Genomic DNA, 22,161 nt, shown 5'->3' with positions numbered 1-22,161 from the left:
GTTACATAACCGAATCACTATGCACTTGGCAGGAGGGGTGGGGGGGGGGGTCGTATTGTGTTGTGTCGAAGAGCGGAGAGCACTCAAATGCTTCTTTTGACTGAAAAAGTGGCTGCAAAAAAACTCTCAGAGACTGAGGGCTAAATCATGAAACACAGCTTTTGATTTGAGAGTTGGGTTTAAAACTGGCAGACACACAACTAAAGTTTTACAATTCATATAAAACCCACATATATCTCTCATGTTCACACACACACTCATTACACAGTAGCTGTGTGGCCCTGCAGCGCTCTCCATAAGTAACAACAGTTTTGGTCCCTAGTCTTGCTGCTAGTGTTGTTGCTGTCTGTGTGTTTTTTTTCCTTCCTCCTCCTCCTCCTCCTTCATGTTTGCCTTCAGTTTGTACATAAATACCAGAACAGCTATAAATCAAATCATCAAGGGCTGGGCCTGGGTTTCCACCAGAAAATCCGGTAATCCTGGCGGTATGTGTGGTGGTGGTTAGCGGGAGCAGTGCACAGAGCCCGTTAACTGGATACAGAAGTGTGTCGAGCTACTATCACCTAGCGCTAGCTTAATTTGACCGGGAGGTTTTCTCCCTTTACTGACCGTTCTATGTTGCTCTGAAAGATGGAGGCATAAACAAACAATGCTTAGGCTGGCTAGGGCTGGGTGTCTTTATACCCATAAAGCCTTCCTTGGTAAAGCAAATATGTCAGGCATGACTCTGGCTGGCAGAGCACCGTTCTGCTTGCCATGAAAAGCTGGACGAGTGGACAAGGGGAGAAAAAACACACGGTTAGCTTAGCAGGTAGCACCGTTACGCTCACAGTTCAATGACTCGTTATGCTGAAGGTCTTTACATTCTCTTTACATTGAACTGCTTTATATGCGACATTGAGCTTGATACACTGAGTTGCTCCAGGTAGGCGGTCTCAAGGAGGCGCAGCATCACAGTCCCTCTCTGCTCTCACTGACAGGTGTGTGGTGGGAGCCTGCTAGGTGCTCACCTGTTATTGGCTCAACAGTGCATGGTTACCGTACAGCTGGGAAAAACCAAAATATACCAGAATAACTCTCACTTCTAAAAGAAGTATGTGGGATCCCCGCGGCGGGAGTACTTGCTAGCAACAATAAACCTAGTAAGTTAATTAAATATAAAAGTTACGCTTATTTTGGCCTTATGTTAGAAACAGGGAAGTGTTGTCCAACTACTCTGTCCTCCCTACAGAGACGGATAGCTCTCCCTCTCAGGACAGAGCTGTATACATGAAGGAGCGGAGTGATATTACACACTTGGGAAGAATATTTAATGTGTCTTATGATTGGGTGCGCCTTATGGTCTGAAAAATACGGTACTTTGCAAAAGCACTGTCATATTTGTGGAAGTAGAATAACAGTAAATAGGGAAATGTTTGGCTATTGGTTTGTTCCATTAGTTTTCATCACTCTTAAACATGCTTTGTGCTAAGAAATATGATTAGAATGGAAAAAGTGAAATTCAGAAAACGAAAAAAACAAAAAAAAAACAGTAAAAGTGGAATTAGGGAAAAGATTTCAATGGATTTTGGAAAGCGATAAAAGCATTTCATGGGGCCCTGCTAATATAGCAGACTGTTTTCTCTTAAAACAATCAAAAATTATAATCTTTTTTTTTTTTTAAGCTTTCCTGCCAATCTCCGTCAGTAATTGTTCGTCATGCTATAAGTGTGAGACTGCAGTCACGGTATAACAGGGTTTCACCAATATTTTAACAGAAAATTATCATGAAATTTACATTTTAAACTCTTATATTTGTTTGGCTAGTTGTAATAAAAAAGCCGTCTAAATTCTAGAGCAAATTTACCTGCATATGTTCAGCCTTCTTGTTATCCTTCAAGAGTCTCGCTCTCTCTTTGAGACTCAACGAACAAAGTGCACATTTAGACATGTCTTAGAAGGTCTGGTTTCCCCTGAAAGTGTCTCTAGGTTCCTCTGACCTCCCTTTAAACGCCTCACCTGACACTGAAATGAACCAACTTGGAGTCCTTTCTCAGTAGAACCACTCCAAAATACTGTTCTCAGTGCCATCGCGGGTCGATTACATAACGCTGGTAAAAGATCGCGTTGTTTCACCAGTCTAAGTCAATCAAGCTGAAAATAGTCTGCATCCTGTCAACAGCCTTGGTACATCATCAGGCTCCTCTCCTGTGAAACCAACTCCCAGTTTTGGTCCGTGAGGCAGACACCCTGTCTACTTTTAAGACTAATCTTAAAACTTTCCTTTTTGACAAAGCTTATAACTAGAGTGGCTTATGTTGCCCTGACCTACCTATGGGGATGTGCTTCTATGGGCTTAGGCTACTGGAGGACATCAGGGTCTATTTTTCTCACTCTATAGAGTTCTACTATTCTTCAATTAAGCATTGTCGTCATTTCAGCTTTTAACTTTTTGCTCCCTCTCTTTTCTCTTCATAGTAGGTACACCTGGTCTGGCGTTCTGTTAGCTGTGACATCATCCAGAGAAGACGGCTCACCCGCTATTACCATATAATGTAGAACAGATTACTGGATCAATGTGTGCTTCTGTGCTTTTTGTCTCTCTTATTGTGTCTCTGCTCTGTCTTCTGTAACCCCAGTCGGTCGAGGCAGATGACCGTTCATAGTGAGCCCGGTTCTGCTGGAGGTTTTCCTTCCCGCTAATGGGGAGTTTTTCTTTCCACTGTCGCTTCATGCTTGCTCAGTATGAGGGATTGCTGCAAAACCATGTACAATGCAGACGACTCTCCCTGTGGCTCTACGCTTCCCCAGGAGTGAATGCTGCTTGTCGGGACTTTGATGCAATCAACTGGTTCCCTTATATAGGACATTTTTGACCAATCTGTATAATCTGACCCAATCTGTATAATATGATTGAACTTGATTTTGTAAAGTGCCTCGAGATGACATGTTTCATGAATGGGCGCTATATGAATAAATAAATTGAATTGAATCTCTAATTCAAACTACCCATCTAATGTAGCACACGTCCCGGTGGATTGTTTCTATTCACCTTCATAACAAAAATGTTAGTTAACCCAAGATGGGGAAACATCAGGTAACAGAACTCTTCAGGAAGGTGCGTGGGTCAAATCCCTCACCAGAAACATAAAACAAACCTTTTTTGCTTAAATAAAGAGCTCTAACTGTGACAAAAATGCAGATTCTGTCCGGCTTACCTGGTCGCAGCCGGCGTTGACGAGCTCCTGCAGCATCTGCCGGTTCACCTCCCCGGCCTCCCCCGACTCGTTGGCGAAGGGCATGAGGGACCTGCGGATCTCCCGCAGGGCATTCTGGTAGTTGTTGAACTTCTGCGGCGGCCGGAGCTGCTGCTGCCGGTTGGCCGTGTCCTTCCCGCTCTTGGAGTCGGCCGCCCTGCTGCCCTCGGACCTGGAGCTGCCGCCGTGCAGCGCCTGGCTCACCAGCTTGGCCGGCTGCTTCAGGCCCTCCTTGATCTCCTGAAGCCTCTGTCGCGTGTTGCCCACGTACGGGGCGGCTGGGAACGTCTTGGGCCTCATGGCCTCGCTGCCCCGGGCCGGCGCCTACTCTAAAAAGGGGAAGACTAGCTGGCACTCGTTCAAACTGGACCCTCTCCACCCGGATGACCTAAATAGATAGAGAGCCTCCAGGAGCCCAGATTTAGAAGCCCACCCCCTGTGTCCCTCGCTCGCTTCAATCCGTGTGTGTCTAACTCCTGGTTGGGGCAGGCGGAGGGGATCCTGGATACTACAAGCACTCCATGGCGTGAGCCTCAAGGCTCCGGTTGCAGCTTATTCCAGGAAATGCAGCCACTGGTGTGGGTAACGTGGAGCCAAACCGCGATGCCAATCTGCGCCTGTGGAGGAGGAGATGCAGTGAGAAGGTGCAGCCTGTGGTCACGCACGGCGCTTCCAACGGCCGACCTGAACAAACAGACAACGAGGAGTTTGCCTATGAAACGAGGGTGCAGGGAAAGACTGACAGCGGCAACAATTCAACAACTTCAAGCAAAAGGACATTGTGTAGCGTCGTGAAGGCAAATAATCCGCCAATGGTCCCAAGATGTCATTACTGCCACATGGGACCGGCTGCAGTGTCTTACCACCTGGAACGCTCTAAAGCTCGCCGCGCGTTCTCCGTGCATAATTCAGGGCCGTCGGCGCTCGTAAAAAATCCAGAGCGCGGCTGCAGTTGTGCAACCGAGCCGCGGTGACTGCATAGTTGTGCGGCGCGGTCATTGGTGAACACCCCTGTGAGAGCGCAGCGCTCCAGTCAGGGGTCACAACACGTCAGCGGCCTTCCCCCGCGCCGCTTCTAGGCATTAACGCCGACCGAATGACGGTCTCATCTGAAGAAACGCGCTCCGCCGTGGCGGCTGGGACGGGACGGCGCGAGGAAGGGCCGCACGCGTTTCTGTCCGGAGGCTCGCACAAGCAAAGAAGTGAAAATGCTTTCAATACATATTTCATAAGTTCCAGTTAACAATTTACTAAATAGGTCCTTTCAGCAAACCCTACTAAAACAACAGCCTCCCCAAACAAACCAACTCATTGGAATTGTTTGAAAATATCTGAAATCCCATTTCTCCAAACCCAATAATCCAGCAGCATCTGTGAAGCAGGGTGGTGGCAGAATCACGGTCAGGTTCTGTTCGGCAGCATGGAGATTTCATCAACAGCTCCATGGTTGAAACTTGGGCTCAACGGTGTTTCTACAGAAGGGTCTGAACCCAGACCAGAACCCATTTCTGTCCTCTTCTACCGTCACTGTTACAAAAGTCGCCTTAGAGCTTAAAGTGTCAGGTCCACGGTAGGAAACCAGGCACTGTGAATGACTTCTACCATTTCTGATAATGTCAGTGGTCAGATATGCAGCCACAGCTATTCCACAAGTTGGTTTATGCATTAAAGAAAATGCAAGATGTTTCTCTCTAACTCGCTAAATGACGTTTAAAGAGATCAGTCGTGGTCTTTCTATAGAGCTGTTGCATGTATAATATAGAGCTTAACTGGTTTAGAGAAAAAAAACAAAAAAACAAGTTCAAACTTGAATGATATTAGATGAACCATCTGAAACAGATTGGCCTTAAAGCTATAGTTGCTAATCCTGTTCACAAACACTTTTTCTCACAATGGGTGAAATGGTCCCTCCGTCCTGAAAGTAGTTATGTATATAGTAAAAGGAGGTTAAAAAAAATAGACCACAGTGAAAACTCCCACCATTCAAACCGAATCCTTGCAGGTCCAGCATCTCAGCAAAGATCTACAGTGCTTTGGTGTGTAAACTTTATAAAGAACCGTTATGTTCCACAAAAGGTTGAAGGACAGAGTAATGTTCTCAGCCTTAAGAGTCAGAAGCAGCTGTTTTTCTAGCCGGCCCGTTTTACAGCGGACTCCCTGTTCGGTACCTCGTTCAGAGCGGTCAGCAGAGGCAGCCTCTTTTCTTTGAACAAGTTTACGCCATCGGCACCAAATGTGTTGGTGATCAGAGAAACCTGCGACGTCAAGGTCTGCCCCTTTAAAGACTTCCCAGTAGCCTGACTCAAAGGGTAACGGATTGATTAAATGCGATTAAAGCTCACAAGTCAAACCCAGAGCCTGGATAGAACCTGTCTGACAACACGAAGCAGGCTGGGAGATGTTGAGTAACGGAGCAGAAACGAACTAGCAGTCCTTATTAATCTGGGCATGACCAGTCATCAGACTTACTTTCACACCGGGGCGGGCTGCTTTGGGTAAATTAAATCATTTAGTAGCTGCACTTTTGGATTTATTCCAGTCATTTCTGGCTGACAGTTTCATTCCTTTGACTATCTCAAAAATGTATTAGACAAAAAAAAAAAAAAGAGGCAGAACCAGGATAAATGTGTTGCTGCAACGATGGTTTTCAGGACGTACTGATCCGTCTGACTTTGGTCTTCGTATGGGACGTGTCCCGTCTGTGTTCAATGAAATAATCCCAAACTAAAGAGGTTCAATTAAAGCGATTCAACCGTCAAGATGCTGCCATCTGACACATTTCCAGCTTTTTGTTAAATGTAATGGCTCCCCTTTCTTTGGGGCTCCGTTGGCGTAGTCTCACTTTGGTGATCTTATCCATTCCTCGAGGGAAAGCAGCTGGCAGATTGGGTTCCCAAACTGAACTGATTTATATCCAAAACAAAAGAGAAAGTGCTGGCTAGAAATCCCCCTCTGGCAGGATCAGACGCGCGTTTGTGATATTAGTTTTAATGGGTTTCGCTCTGTCTGAAGACGGCTGGCTGGCAGGTGGAGCAGTCGAAGAATTTTATCTATTATGCTGACGTGTGGGAATAACGGATGAGCCAAAAGGTATTTCCACTTCCTGCATCGACACATTCTTGTAGCTCCACACTGGAACAATCACAAGGACTCGATCAAGATGGTGAAATAAAACGATTCAGTTAAAATCTGCTCATGTTAGTGTTTATTGATCACACTTTTTTTCCCGGTGTAAAACTACCACTTCATCACTGGCCCATTCTTTTAAATAGGAAAAAGAAAACCTAATCCCAGATTATTAACCTCCTGTGAACCCCATCTGGATTACACGTTCAGGTCTCATCTATAGTTCAAACTGTGAAACCATGAGCCTCAAGCTGGCTAACAAGTTCTCTGTGTATCTTATGAAAATGTCACTACTGGCTTTTGGCATGTAAACTCACTTAGAACAGCTCCAATTAAATGTCTATCCCACTTTAACTCAGCCAATCAGGACTGAATAATCCCACTTTTAACGCAGATTCTTAAAAAAATAAATTGAGAACTCTGATCCAGTCATGTTTGGAAAAGCTCAAATATTTGCCGTTTCACAGACCTACTTCATGGACCTCATAATTTCCAAGTAAAAAACCTGATTTAAAGTTATCTAATGTCTAAAAAAAAAAAAAGCACTGAAAATGACCTTTTTGTATATTTGAATGATTTAGTGTTTACATATGGGTTCTCAGTGACTAATCCAGGCTGTTAGAAGCAGTGTCATGAATTATTGTTGTAATACTACAACTATAAAATCCATCTATAGAATCTTAATTTTTTAATAAAGACGGGAAAGTTTTACTTCATTTCTTTCATATATTCATCCAAAACGGGCACTTCTCCAGACCTTTCGTGACAGTAGAGACAATCGTTTTATTATATCGGCTTCATTACCTCCTTCATCCCAGTGTATCAATGCCAAGCTTTATGACAGCTTTAATATATTTTTTTTTTTTTTTTATTTAAGGGAAACCCAACGGCTTAATTGCACTGCAGATGAAAGTGATGTGAATAACAGAAGCCTTCAAAGTGAAAACTAGTTGGATTCCTCAGCTGAGGGACAGAAGCAGGCATGGCTTCAGGAATGTGAGAGCTGGTCACCGTTAAGACTAGAAACTCCCTAAATGACCGTCCTGTGCTGAAACCCCTGGTCAGCATGGAGCAACAGAAACGAGCCCCGTCTGATGGAAAAGGAGGACTGGCTAAAGCGTGTTCCTGGTGAGACCCTATGGACAACCTCAGAGATGTGCAACAGAAAAACTTACAGCATTCCTCAACAAGCAGTGGGCCCCCTGGAGACGACGTGCCTTACACCACACCAACCGGTGCGCGGGACGACACGTACATTTTAAAGGCCTTTGCACTTCAAAAATCATTATTTTAAATACATTCTGTAAGGCTTTTCTAACGCTCGCGACGATTTCTTGTTATACGCTGCTGTGGCAAAACGATTTCCTTTATGGCAATAAGGTTTGCGTTTCTAAATCGGTTTCCTGAATCTCATCTGGACAAAGCTTTGTTAATTTGCTGCTTCTGCTTCGGAAGCAAATGTAACGAGGCGAGGTTGGGGAAAATGTTGTGAAAAGACAAATGGCCGGCCTTACCGAAGAAGTCCTGTGTTTGTTGCTGAGAATATTTAGAAAGGAAGTCAGAGACTGTGGGGAAACAAGTCTTCCAGTGTCCTAACCCATAAGGAAACCCCGTGCCGAGATAGTGTGCACATACACATGGAAAATATTATTCTTTTTATAAATATATGGGCTATAGCGCCTGGAGCAACAACCCCAACAGATGCAGCAGCCAAACATAAAACGCTCCAGAGTACACACCCACCCTCCTCCTCCTCTTCCTCCTCCCTGGCCGTCTCCATCCCTTTGGGCCATTTCGGAGAAGGACACAGCCCTCACTGTTTGCACAGATAAACTCTGCACAGACAAAAAAATATGACACATTTCCTTTCTATTTGCCTTTTTTCCCCCGCCTCTGCCTCTGCCTCAAACATGGCTGGGTGGTGGGGTAATCTGGGGCTAAGCTGCATAAAGCCCCCCCCCCCGCCCCAGATCTCCAGGATCTCTGGTGTCCATTCCTGCGATGCTTTAGGTGGCGTGGCCGCGCAGCGAGCATTCCAGTCCGCAAGTAACTGCAGGCAACATGCCACGGCTGAACCGTGGAAGAGCCTGTGCTGCGGACCAAAATATAACCACTCCAGCAGACGGAGAACGGATGGATGGATATGGGTCTGGATACAGCAGGGATAGATATAATAAATAGTAAAGTAAAGGCCCCGGCTGTAGCGGCATATTTTCTCATTTAACATGACATTCCGACGCCTATTCCCACCTGCAGAGCCACAGAGAAAAGATCAGGTCAAGCGTCTTGTTTACTTTGCCTCTGGGTTTTAAAATATTCCCCTTCAAAAACTATTTCAGCATGTTTTTTGCAGTTTATATAGTGGCCACTAGGCGTCGATGTTAGGAGCGTTGGCTCTAAATCAGGGGTGTCAAACATACGGCCTGCCGAACAATTTAGTCCAACCCAGTGGCTGAATGCATTATCATTACTCAAAAAAAAAAAAAAAATCTTTTTTTTTTCCAGTGTCCTGTGTGGCAATAAGAATTGTTGTCTTAATGGCAAAAAGAGTTAATCAGATTTGACTTTCACAAGTGAAGCAGTACAGCTTTTGCCATAGTGCTCCGCTTTATTTATGAATGTGAATAGTTTTATTATGATTCATGCGAGGAATATCTCAAATGATATGGACACTACAATGGGGAAGTAGGAGAGGAAAGAAAGAACAAGAAGAAGAAAAAGAAAAGGTGAAGAAAGAGGAGATAAAAGGAAGAGAATGATAAAACAATTATTGAAAAAAACATGTACTTCGTTTAATTGAAAATCTGCAGTTCCTATATTGTCCACGAGGGGCGCTGTGTTTTAATCAGCAGATAGTAGCACTGAGCTTCAGATGTGGAAAATTGATTTTAAATAATTTCTTAATTTTTATCTTTTTGATGTATTTTGTCATGCAGGACAGTGTTTTTAAGTTCTAAAAAATGTGAATAAATGTTTTTCAACATTGTACAATCAGTGTGATCAGTTCTTATGCATAATGCACAAGTAGATGTTTAACTGAGTAAAAGTATTGTTGAAATTGCACATACTTTTCTTAAAAACGCTCAGGTTATTTATAATATATTGTGTAAAAGTGAAATTCATTTAATATAAAAATCAACAACAAGTCCACATTTATTAGTTCTATTTAATCTTGCAATGAGTTTACTCGTGTGGCCCTCTTGAGATCAGATTAAGCTGTATGCGGCCCCTCAACCAAAATGAGTTTGACACCCCTGCTCTAAATGGTTGAACTAACACCGGCATAAAATCAGAGCCTGTCTTAGTTTGATGTGTTGATGCGCTTCTTCTCTTGCGCTGCATAGCTCCGACTCTCAACGTCGCCGATCCGGTCCAAATATTCCCGAGCCGGCAAAAAGTGATTAAAAGAGCCTAGCCGACCTGCCGGCCTCTCCTGCACGTGGGATGAAAGGAGAAAGAATGAAGAGAAGCGGAGGGACGAGGCTCGGCTCTCGGCAGGAACATGGGAAGTGAACCCAACATCCCAGGTTCTGCAGTTGTGGTTCTCCAGCTACGGCACAAGAGCCCACGCTGGTCCCTGGGCTGTCATTAGCGGTGCTCAGAAAATATCCACCACCTGGGTCCACACGAAGGAAGTAACCGCGATGCAGAGCAGATGCGCTCCGACGGTCGCGGGACTAGCTCAGGCACAGTGATCGTTGCAGTCACACTGCAGTCATTCCCACCCTGGCGGTGGTGAGCTATGTTGGTAGGCACCGCTGCCCTGGGGCACACTGACAGAGGCCAGGCTGCCATGCATCAGCACCACCTGGCCGACGCTTTAGTTTTAGGGAAGCCATAATGGATTGAGGTTAAAAAAAAAAAAAAAGATGTCAAAGTCTCCCTACCTGCACCCGACTTCCCCAGATCAGAACAACATCCTGTGGCTTACAGTGTAGTGACCCCCCTCCTTTACTTTTCTGTTTTTGTGACAAAGCACAACTAAAGATGCACCGATAAGCATCCACTGGCTTTGATACATGATCCCACCGTTTTCAATTTTAGAAACAGGTCAACAATCAGTAAGTACTTTGAGCCAATTTGATACAAGGAACACAGAGATAAAGGTTCTGGGCAGACGCTGCGACATATCCACGGGAATTACTGCATAATCCTGCTATGTGTCAGTCTTTATAATAATTGTAAACAGCTGCAAAAAAAAAAAAAAAAACAGCAGACCTCAAATGAAAAATGGGTATTTGCCAGTAAAATCAGGTGCCTCTTTAAACAAAGTCCTGTTATACAGCTGTTTTAAAACTGTCATCAGTGATCATTTACTGCTATGTTAATTTATATATATATATTTAAAAAAAGCTTGGGAACCACTATGAAAGTTTGGGTTGAACTTGCAACAAAGGCGACTGTGTGTGTTGCGGTTTCAACCCCAATGTCAATGCCATCATCTCCAGCATCTCTACCTGAGGATGATCTGACACCAGGCAGAGCTGCTGCAGAGATGCGCTCCTCCTCTGCTGCTGCTGCTGGGCCAGAACACATGTGATGTTCAACAGCTCCATTAAACGAAAATAAGAGCATGCCTGGGGGGGAGGACCCATCCTGCAGAATGCAACTCCATCACATTTTTATTTATTTATTTTTTTTACCCAAAGAGTAAGGCGTTAAGAGCTTTAATCGCACTTTTTTCTAAATATAGATAAACAGAGATTCACAGTAAAGAGTGGACGAGGCTTTGAAATTCAAAATATTGCATTCTGATTCCCTTTAGTGCCCAACTTAAAGCAAGAGAGAGTTTCAAAGAGTGACCGTCTGTGTATTCTCTGAATTTGTTTCAGAGGTTTAAAAAAAAAGAAAAAAGAAAAAAAAAGTTCCAACACGATGTTTAAACTTTTTGCCTTCAGTCGCCTAGAATGAAAATCGCCCGGAAAGCCCTGTGGCCCTCTCCGCTGTACCCCAGGCAGGACGGCTGGGAGGGGGACGAGAGGGGGGCTGAGGGAAGCAACACATTCCTGCGCTGGAAAAAAAAAAATGGAGGCACTTCTGGTAACCCCCTCAAACGGGCTTAAAACTCACAGGGAGCATGTCTGTCCTTAAAAACCGTACCACGTCCACATCGGAGGCTTTTCTTCGGCGACAAGTCGCGAAGTATGTCACGCCACCACTCCCCTTCCCCTAAAAAAAAAAAATAAGTAACTCAACTTACCATGTGATAGACGGGACGGGGGAAAAAAGTCGGGACTGGGGTGCAAATGCCGTCAAAACGCGACTTGAAGGCGGCGTCTCGGCCGCTAAGCGCGCAGACAGAGCGGGGGAGCTCGGCGAAGACAAAGCAGCGGGGTATAGATGATGAAACGAGCCTCCATTTTCTGCCCGGACTCCAGGCAGGATCAGAAATGCAGCACAAAGTTGGACACTCGCTGCATTGTTAACATTCCTGAGGTCACGTGACTGGACCAACGCACGTCAGCACCGAATCAAAGATCGTCTATGAGGGGAAAAACATCCACTCCGCCCGGGGTTTGCTGTTAGACTCATACTTTAGACGGTTTCGCGAATTAAAATAACAATTTATATATATATATATATATATATATATATATATATATATATATTTATATATATATATATATATATATATATATATATATATATATATATATATATATATATATATATATATATATATATATATATATATATATATATATATATATATATACACACACACACACACTTTTTTTTAAACGAGTGAATAATTAGGTGGAAAAATTGTCAGTCTCCTGTTACTTTGATTTTTTTTATATATATATATAATATAAATATCACATGTACGTTTTAACTGAGTAAAAGGAAAAGCTAAATCAAGGATAAATAAATTCAGTTCTTTAACACCTGTAGAGCAATAGCTAATGTATTGTGGGGCCAACAAAAACAAAACCTTATAGTATTTCAAATGAGTGATTGGAGTAAATTATATCCAAATTTGTTTAGAATTTTAACCTATACAACCTTCTTTGCCTATATTAAAAATCCCATTTCGTCATGTCTGATAAATTTGCGAATATGCATGCAATTACCAGTAACTACTGGCTAAGCATACAAGTAAGCATATTAACCGATTCCACAGATGTGGTTAACTGTTTCTAATGAAACACTCAATATAAATTAACTGTTCCAGTATCTGACGTGTGCTTGGCTTAAGGAGTGAGTCATCTTCAGTTTTTCCCTATTTGACCACACATACTCAAAATATGGAGCCTCCAAAAGCATTTTTGTCCTGCTTGATAAATTGAAAGAAATCTGAATATTACTCAGTCCACTTTGACCACGAAGGGAATATTTACCAATCTGTGAAGACACAAGATACTGTGAAAACAACTTACTCTCTAAACTGATGTTGGTTCATCAAACACGGCAAAGAGGAAGCACACAAAGATCAAAATCACATTTCTAAAACAAAAACAGACGTTTTGGAATGGCAAATGCAGGATTGTGTCAAACTTTAATTTTCAGAGGCCACCTTTACAGGAGGGTCAAAATAAAGCCTGCTTCCCAAGGAAGCACATACACATAAAAAAACAAAAAAAAAAAAACAAAACAAACAACAGCATGAACATTAAGAGGCATCTTAGAATAAAATGAACCTGTTCATCACAAAGCATATTCAAATTCCTTTTATTTTGAAACTAGATTAGAAAATAAAAAGGTATTTCTGGGAATCATAATCATAAGAAACCCAATGAAAACTGGAGGTCTTGCAAGTATATGACAGACTTGCCCCAAAATTTGCTGGCCAGAAACCCCTATACCATCAACTCGTCCAGATTTGCTATAAGCCGTAGTTTGTGCGACATTTGAATGGAGCCCAGAGGACAGTCGTGAAGTAAAGACTGATGAGGTTTGTGATTAGTGTAAAAAAAAAGGACAAAATCCTAGTTCAACGACTGCACATTACTAGCGCACTAATCAGTCTGAAGGCACAGCTCACCCTGCATGGACGTGCCTAATGAACAGATGCAGACCTACAAACTAACCATTGTGTGAAAAACTCACACAAACTCATTTTAGATAAGCTCTGTACAAAGAATAAAACCTGCTGCCTTACACGCAAATGGGATTTTCTTGGTGCTTGTCAGCTGGAATCACCAAAAATAATTCGGTAGGTAAATAACCGGGGGGTACTATGCAGGAAAAGGCTTAGTGGGTAGCGAGAGACGTCGATGACGCAATAATCTCAGTCTGGATGCCAAAGAAGAGCAAAGGTCCACAATCATTCTGCAAAACTAACCATCTGTAGAAAACAGGATGTGGAACGTCTTCACAAACTAAGGCACCAGAATTTTAGAAACAGGTGTTTGAACGTCGGGTACCGCTACGCACAGGTCTTCATACCACACCACTTCCTAAACTGTATCCCAATACCCTCAGCTATCTGGGTAAAGGTCCACCCTTAAAAAAAAGGTAATTAATTACAGCTAATTGTTAGATGACGCTGTGACCAAAACCTTGGAAAATTCATCTCACATGCGTTCCCTGCTGCAGCTCATGTGCTTAGCAGAAAGGAAAAAAAAAAAAAACGTGTAGTTAAATCTCATGTTAAATTCTACCATAAAAACATATTGTTAAATAACGTGAGTTAGTAAAATCATCATCATGATCTTTGGGAGACAATTACTTTGCAAAACAATCCTTCAACCACTTATTTAATGCCATTTGACAGCTAGTATTCAAGTAGGAAGGACACGTTTCAGAGCAGATTTGTCTGCTCCTTAATTATAGTGTATAACCAAAGGAAATGATTTAGAAATTAATATTCAAACATTTCCCTCCTTACCTTCAAAAGTAGGTCTGCAATATTAGTAGAAAATGTGACTGAAGTACTGACATCATTGTTAGCAGCTTTTGTCTGACGCTAGCTCTGTCCCAGCTTCCCTTCTGCAGAGAGCGCTGCCCGCATGGAGATGCTGAAGAAGAGCCGCACTACAGAGAACGGTCAGAGCAAAGCCCGTCAGGCAGTAGCACCCAAAACGCTAGGAGTTACAGCGCCTTGAAAAAGTTTTCACACCTCGTAAACCTCCGTTTTAAATAACAGGGGGGGAAACAAAACGGAACGCGTTCAGTGAAAGAAACCTGAAGTGTGTTCAGACTCCTGCAGAAGTCACCTAATGAGTGGTTTGCCTGTGTGGAATTGATCTCAGTGGAAATCCAGCTGTTCTACGAAGGTCTCAGGGGTTGGCTGGAGAACCTTAGTGGACAAACACAGCGAGACGCCGCCATCCGCAGAGCTCCCCAGCCCAGGTGGGAGGGTCCGCTAACAGGACAGCCAGGACTCGTTCACTCCACAAACAAAGAGTGGCAAGGATCAAGATGGTCTGATTGAAGAAAGGGCAAAATAAATCCTGTTTGTCACAAAGCCGCTACCAGACATGAGCACCATCCTGAAGAGGGTTCTCTGGTCTGACGGGACTGAAGCTGCACGGCGTGGCGGAGAACTACCGTTCTTCACCCTGAACCCTCTGTCCTCGCTGAGAAACGTGGTGGTGGCAGCGTCATGCTGCGGGGAGGCGGGGGAAAAAAAAAAAAAAAAAAAAAAAAAAAGGCTGCTGAAAACATCAAAACTGGGACGGGAGCGCCTTTTCTATCTCCACTATTACGCACTCCTTAGATAACTGGGATTTTATGCAGTGGTCAAAACGGATTCAAAATATGAAAAAAAAAAAATTTAAAAAATAAAGAGGATGAACGCTTTTGCACGGCCCTGTAGGCCAGTGGGTGCTGCTCTCTGGCATTACTGCCCCACCTAGCTGGTCACCAACAGCCAACATGCCAAGATAAGTCCATGTACACCTACAAACATCTGTTCACATCTGGAGGTTCCTTTTTTCCACTGCTAAACACAATAAGGAAACAAACATCTGGTCTAACCAACACATCTTCTCTGCATCAGCGAGCAACGACGGATGACACAATCTCGTTTTCTCCTAACAAACATTACATTGCTGCTGAAAAAAATAATAATATCAGAGATAAAAATGACGTCTGGAACATTTATTTATGGTTGTTAGGAAGTCGGCTTTGATTGAAAATAAACGTTTTAATCAAAGTTACTTAGGAAAATGTTTAAACGTCACGTTAGTCTGAAATGGCCATGAAATGTTTTCGGCTAGAAGCGGCGGCTCGTTTTAGGTTTGTCTTGAGAGGGCAACACAGAAGCTTTTATGTGCTTGTTGTTCTGGCTCACTGACGTTCTGCTCCTCGTGGAGTAACACTGAAAGCTAACGCCGCCCGGCCAGCAGAGCTAAGTAAAGTAACCGGGCATCTGCTCAACACATACCCGCTCTGGACCCGGAGTCCCTCGACTTCCCATGGAGCAGAACGGTGATGGGTCCACGCCTGGCCTGGTCAGAGATACACGGCTACACACTCACTCATCCTGACCACCGTACCAGCCGGCATTCCTCTGGACTTAGTTGTTCTCTATTAGGACAGCTTTACGTTGCTGTGAAGAGCAGAATGACCTTTATAAGTAAGAGTGACTGAACTGGGACTTACGGGGGGATTTTTCTAGCGGGGACACTTGGTTAAACCCGACAGGAAGTCCAAGCGGGTGAAAGGAAGGAGAGCAGCATTACGGAGGGTTGTTTCCTGTCCAAGTCACTCTAGTGGAGCGGCAGAGATGCACAGGTTGTTTAAGGCACAGGCGACTTGCACGATCTTATCAAAGGTTGAGAGGTTGGATGTGCGCTCGCAGGCGGTGCTGAAGGGGCTCTCCACGGGGCCCGTCAGCATAGTGTACCTCTGCTTCACCATGGCGATCACCCTCTCCACGTGCCTCTGCACAGTCACGGTGTCGGCTGCGGCGCCGGGCCCCCCCGGCGGGCCCTCTGACGTCCTACCTCCGGCCCTGCAGGCGCCCGTTATGCTGAGCAGAGCTCCGCGGGCCGCCACAGACTCCGCGATGTCCAGGTCGCGGCAGGACAGCACGACGTCGCCGGGGAGCAGCTTGCACAGGAAGCCGCAGCCCTCGGCCAGGCTCTTGTCGCTGACGCTCCCGGGCGCGCCCCGCGACACGAAGGTGACCACGCCCTGCGGCGCCACGCCGATCAGATACTTTAATGAGCTGTAGGCCGGCCCCGTGCCCTCGCAGCGCGGCTCTTCCTGCTCCGCCGCCGCCGAGACGGGCTCCTCCAGGGGGACGGTGAAGCAGTCCACGATGACGGCGCAGTCTGGGTGGGACGCTCGCAGGGCCGCCGGCAGGTTCTTTACGGAGCTCCGCCCTGGAGGGCCAGAAGACCGCCGTCGGCACCAGCGTGGAGGACATGATGTTGACCATCCGGTGCACCGTTCTGGCCACCGTGCCGGCTTTCACCCCGAAGCGGTAGGCCAGGTCCTGGTTGCGGAGGTCCAGCCGGAGGCGCATGAGGGTGAGCAGAAGCTGCTGGAACTTGGACAGCTTGACGTTTTTCATGCCGTCCATGTGCGGCGCCAGCAGCCACATGACAGTCTCCAAGACGAAGTAGTTGGGCAAGCCGGTGTAGAACCGGACCTTTTCGGCATCGTTCCTGAACGCGCTCTCGGAGAGAGACATTTTCTCCACGGACTCCCTCAGAGCCCGGTTCTCCTTCTTTAAAGCTTTCAGGATGTCGTCGAAGTTGATGGATATGTCTGGCATCTGAGCAAACTTTCCTTTCTTCCGGTCTCTCTCGGGGGCCTCGTCACGCCCGTCGTCTTCGTCGGTGCTGAAGGACGAAGACCCGCTCTTCTCTGCCGCGGCCTCCGGCTCCTCCTTTTCGGGACGCTCCCCTCGGCTGGGCCCGTCCACGGTGGAGCTGCCCTGGCCCTGGAGGAACAGCAGGGCGTTGGCGGCCTCCACGCGCGCCTCCTGCTTGTCGGGGACCTCCAAGGCGCCTGGCTCCTTCATGTCTGGGAAGAAGGGAACTGGGGTGAACACAGAGGGCACATAATGGGGCGAACGTGGATTCTTCACTTGTTTACCTGGAGGTGGACAATCAGAATATTAAGAAGTTACAAATAAAATGCCTCACACACACACGTCGCCCTCTACACTTACAAGGAAGCTTTATAAACAATCACTTAAACCGTCTACTACTGCTGCAGCAGAAATTTACACCAAATACCTCCAAATCTTTTATTTACCTTCTAATTTTACAGATTCTCACCAATTTGCCACCAAATTTTGTTGTAGACTCCCAGGGTTTCAAAGTCTTCAAAGACTTTTTTAAGGCCACAAACAGTGGCCTTAAAAACAGATCCATCTTTAAACGGCCTTCTTCATCACGCCAGTTCAGAAAGACGTGGCATTTTTGTCACCAAACAGGCACACAGTAACTGCCTCTAGATATACATGTGAATTTATTAACATCTATTGATGCTCTCATGGAGTGATCGGTGGAGAAAATTGTTCAATTAAGTCAGACAATGTCAGTATTTGGGGTTTGCAAACATAATTAGATTTTTTTTTTTTTTTAAATTGTCTCAAGATATCCAAGCCCTGATCATGAGAGACTTTTTACAATATCGATGTGATAAATGCCCGGCCTTAGTGACCGGCCCAAAGCATAGGCGCCGTCGTTATTAAGCCGCTTTGTAATTAATCTGATGCTTGTTATTCATGCCTTTGGTTCCCGGCTAATGTCTGCAGTAAAACTCTCACAACACGATGCTGCTGTACTTCACAGCTGGGGCGGCGTTCTCAGCCACTTTGCTCCGTTCCATCAGCTCACAGAACATGTCTCTAAAAATGAGGGTCTTTGCCCTGAGTGCATTCTGCAGACTATAAGCTGGCCTTCCATGTTCCCTCGTTTTGCTGTGGATAGTGTCAAGCTTGCATTTAACCGTTTGAACAGATAGAAATGTCACCTTTAGGCATCTAGATATTGTATCGAAGGATGAACCAGACTTCTGGAGGTCCACGGTCCTCTCCTTGATGTCTTGGATGATTTCTTTTGAGATTTTCCATGCTGTAACACAAGGAAGGAGTGTGTTTGAGGCATCGCCTTACATTACATGAAATGCTGTGCATCCAAATAACTCAAATGTTACGAATTAACCCATCAGAAGCTTACAAAGCCATGGACTTGGTGTACGTGAACCTCTGAAGAAAGTTATTTTTCTTTTTCTCATAATTCTGCCATTTTGTGAAATATATATATATATATATATATATATATATATATATATATATATATATATATATATATATATATATATATATATATTTTTGTGAAATATATATATACACACATACAAATAAATAAACACATTTTGGTTATCCTACACTGCAAAAATGGATCTTAAAGCGGGTGAATAAGATTATTTGCCAATGGAATGAGTATTTTGACCCCTAAAATAAGTTAATTAGACATCCTGCACTTGAAATAAGATGATGGAGATGAATTGTTCCTATTTTAAGTGCATAATTCTTATTCCATTGGCAAATCATCTTATTTACCTGCTCAAATCAAGGACAAATATACTCATTTTAAGAACATTTTACTTATTTTAAGTTCCGTTTTTGCAGTGTAGCAGAATAAGAAACATTGAGTCTGATTCTTAGACTAAAAATAACAGGATATACAGGTGCTGGTCAAATAATCAGAATATCATGAAAAATTGGATTTTATTTCAGTAATTCCATTAAAAAAGTGAAACTGGAAAATTATATCCATTCATTACACACAGTCTGATATATTTAAGTATTTATTTCTTAGAAGTTTGATGATTATAACTACTTGCTTCAATTGTATAGGGCTGTTAGAACACGTTTATAACCATTTTTACAGTTTAGCAGCCAAACCATTGCTGAACAGCAGCTTCTCCAGCAGAGCAGCTTGAAGCCTTTTTAACCAGTCAGCTCTGATGGTGGTAGCGGTGCAGGCTATAACTGCACGGTGTGCACTTTGCAAAGAGGCAAGAGTCTAAGCACTTCCCTAGAGGAATTAAAACATCTCAGAAATTCACTGGACTCCAGCAGCTCATCCTGGAAGGCATCCTTTAAAGACACTTCCTCTGCAAAGAGAACAGACTGAAGTATAAAACATCGCCTCTCATCAGTTGCTCTCCCTCTGCTGCCATCTGGAAGGCGACTCCAGGTTATTAAAGATCACCAAACACCTCTGTCCACCAGTACATGCAGGATCAGACCACCATTAGTTTAAGCATGCGGCCGTATCCGATTTGTGTTGTTGTTGATCAAGAGTTCAGTAATATTATTATTTCTTGTTTGCATTTTATAATCTCCATGACCTGAAGTTGCTCACATGCTGCATTTAGTTTACTTGAACGGTGACTATAATGCAGATTAATCCAAATCAGTCATCAGCAGCTGAATCCTCGTGGTCAAACTTCAAAAACAGAGGTTTGTTTTCGGTCAGTGAACGCATCAACCAGCAACAATGATGCACTAACGAGGAGAACATTATATTTTCATTCATTTTCTGTTGGATTGAAAAGTGCCTCCAGCATATTATGTTTCCCTGCAGGTGGTTGTAGTCGTCAGGAAAAAAAATAACTAAACAGGGAATTATCATCGTCGGCCAGGAAAACAGTAGCTGAACAGTACATTTTTTGATTAAAATCAGAAGTTCTAGTTTGTGTGTGGATTACACTTCCTTGGCAAATGTTAGGCCCCACGGCTGCTGATAACCCAGGATAGCTAAATGTTTTCTTGTAATGTCTAAACAGGATTGTTTTGTTTTTTTAAAGAAAATATTATTTACCTTGTTAAAAGTCATTGCAGCGTTCTAAAAGTTATTGACTTTAGCCGCGTTTCACGCAGATTAAGACATTTCTTGTTTTTTTAAACAATATTTGAATTTGGTACGGCCAGAAAACGAATATGAACAAAATACTGAGAATAAGGGCTCAAAAATCGGACGGGGTGAAATGTAAAGAACAGTTCCGGGGCCTGTGAACTACTTGGGCTGAAGAGTTTAAGGCGAACTTTTGCCTCTTTGGGCTGGTGAACGCCTGCCTCTTAAGCCTGCATTAGCTTCCGTGTCGTAGCTAGCAGCCATGGTGGCAACGCGAAGCGTGTAAACCCCCCCCACGGAGTAAAAACTCGCGTCCCTTCCTCCCCCGTCAAGAGCTGCGCCGCCGTGGTACCTGACGTGAAGCGGCCACTACACGACCGGCTGCCGTCGTTCGGTACCCAGCCCGCTCGGTTCGCCGCTGCTATCCAGCGCCGCTTCCGGTCTGGGTCCCTCGGGAGACGGCGGAAAGACAGTGTGGTGCCCGGTGTCCGCCGGTTCTTACAGCCTGCCGCCACACATGTGTGAACCATAGTAAGGGGCCACGGAGGAACGTGGAGGTGGCCGCCGCTGCTGCCTGATGGTTGTTTTGACTCCCAAAATGGTGACCGAGCGGAGGATGCGTAGTAAAAAGAAAACTACAGTTCCTTTATTATCAACGTGCCTCTGCAGTCCTCGGTCTGATTGGATAGTCTGAAGGTGACGTCACTGCAACTTTATTTTGACTCCGGCACACGGGCGGTCATTAGCTTGTTCTTCTAGAGTAGGAGGCACCAAAGAGCCCCCCGAGGGATTCTTCCGGGGAAGATGGCGAACCGGAAAGGCAGCTTTCTTTAAGCTCGAATGCACTACTCCCGATTTGATAGTTAAAACCTCTGTTTTTGAGCGCTCAAAAGGTTACAAAGCTTACCTATACAGTTTATTTATTTCCGGTTTAATTCTCTTTAACAACTCATACATACAACAAAAGATATGAAACGAGAAAAAGCTGATACTACGGCCAAACCAGCGACAGGCTCCAAGACGTGCTCTCCAGTCCCTGACCACGAGTATGCTATGGAGACTTCACTGCCAACAACCAAAAGGAAATCTCCCCCGACGCCTATTAAAACACCGACACCACCCAGCAAGGTAATTGTGTCCCAAAACGAGGAAGTCATCAACCCGATGGTGGAAGCCATTAACAAGTTAACAGACAAGATTGATAACTTCGGCGTGCAGCTACGTGACAACATGATAATGGTTGCTAACATCTCTAAGCTAGCCGAAATGAACGCAGCTGACATAAAAGACTGCAAAACGAAACTATCTGACCTGGAAAAGGAGGTTCCTGCGCTCATCAAAGAAAACGCGGAGATGAAGGAAAGGTTGTTGGAACTAGAACGCTATAAACGCCGCTGGAATTTAAAAATTCAGGGCTTAAAAGAAAAAAATAACGAAGATACCCGCAAAGAAGTCATCGACATCTTAACCAAAATAGCACCGCACTGGGCCTCGTCCATTGGCAACGCAGTGGACATCGCGCATCGTCTGGGGAAAAAAGAAGATGGAAGACATCGGCAAATACTTATTCAGTTCAGCATGCGACACCACAGAGATGCCTTCTGGAAACTCACTAAAGATTCCAAGACGTGCAAGGAGCTGGGCATCCACTTCAAGCAAGATTTCTGCAAACGGGATCGGGAGGCAAGAGCTGCAGTCTGGCCCAAAATGGAGCGAGCCAGGAACGAGGGAAAAAGTGTCTACTACCGAGGGCATGTCGGCTACATCAGCGGTGTTCGGGTATTCCCTGATTGACTGAAGATCCAGTGGTAGTGTTTAGTAACCACACAGTATATGAAGAGAGCACAAGGTGCTAGATTATGGTTCAAGGAAAGTTGCATTCCTTTATTTCTAAACTTCATTTTGGTTAAATAGGCCAATTCAATAAATAGGGCTATTTACAAAGATAAAGTTAATTGTTCACAAATGTGCTAAATCCTTTTGATAAAAACATTCTAATCATATTTAGTTAGAGGTCAGTTATTTTGTTC

At 44.4% G+C, this 22,161-nt stretch overlaps 2 protein-coding genes across 3 annotated transcripts in view; both read right to left on the bottom strand.

Moving 5' to 3' along the window:
• lats2 (large tumor suppressor kinase 2) overlaps positions 1 to 11,802 on the bottom strand; it is a 31,803-nt gene extending 20,001 nt beyond the window's left edge. The window contains exons 1-2 of the mRNA XM_036138943.1: positions 11,563 to 11,802; positions 3,198 to 3,853 (exon numbers count right to left, since the gene is read on the bottom strand). Coding sequence (XP_035994836.1) covers positions 3,198 to 3,536 — 339 coding nt within the window. The 5' untranslated portion in view covers positions 3,537 to 3,853; positions 11,563 to 11,802. The remainder of the gene's footprint in view (positions 1 to 3,197; positions 3,854 to 11,562) is intronic.
• Positions 11,803 to 15,854: 4,052 nt separating this feature from the next.
• On the bottom strand, positions 15,855 to 20,796 carry LOC105938369. 2 transcript variants are annotated; one of them, XM_036138942.1, is made up of 3 exons: positions 20,484 to 20,796; positions 18,240 to 18,340; positions 15,855 to 17,354 (listed from the first exon to the last, which is right to left on the bottom strand). In XM_036138942.1, exons 2-3 carry the CDS (start codon positions 18,247 to 18,249, stop codon positions 16,252 to 16,254), a joined length of 1,113 nt encoding a protein of 370 aa, XP_035994835.1. In that variant the 5' UTR covers positions 18,250 to 18,340; positions 20,484 to 20,796; the 3' UTR covers positions 15,855 to 16,251. The 2 variants fall into 2 exon arrangements, with proteins under 2 accessions (XP_035994835.1, XP_012735533.2); XM_012880079.3 differs by having other exon boundaries at positions 15,855 to 17,282; positions 20,484 to 20,793.
• Between the last annotated feature and the right edge of the window lie 1,365 nt (positions 20,797 to 22,161).

This window comes from Fundulus heteroclitus, chromosome 7, assembly GCF_011125445.2.
Source record: "Fundulus heteroclitus isolate FHET01 chromosome 7, MU-UCD_Fhet_4.1, whole genome shotgun sequence".
Lineage (NCBI taxonomy): Eukaryota > Metazoa > Chordata > Actinopteri > Cyprinodontiformes > Fundulidae > Fundulus > Fundulus heteroclitus.
The sequence above is the reverse complement of the archived record's forward strand: the minus strand, read 5'-3'. Positions and strand labels throughout refer to the sequence as shown.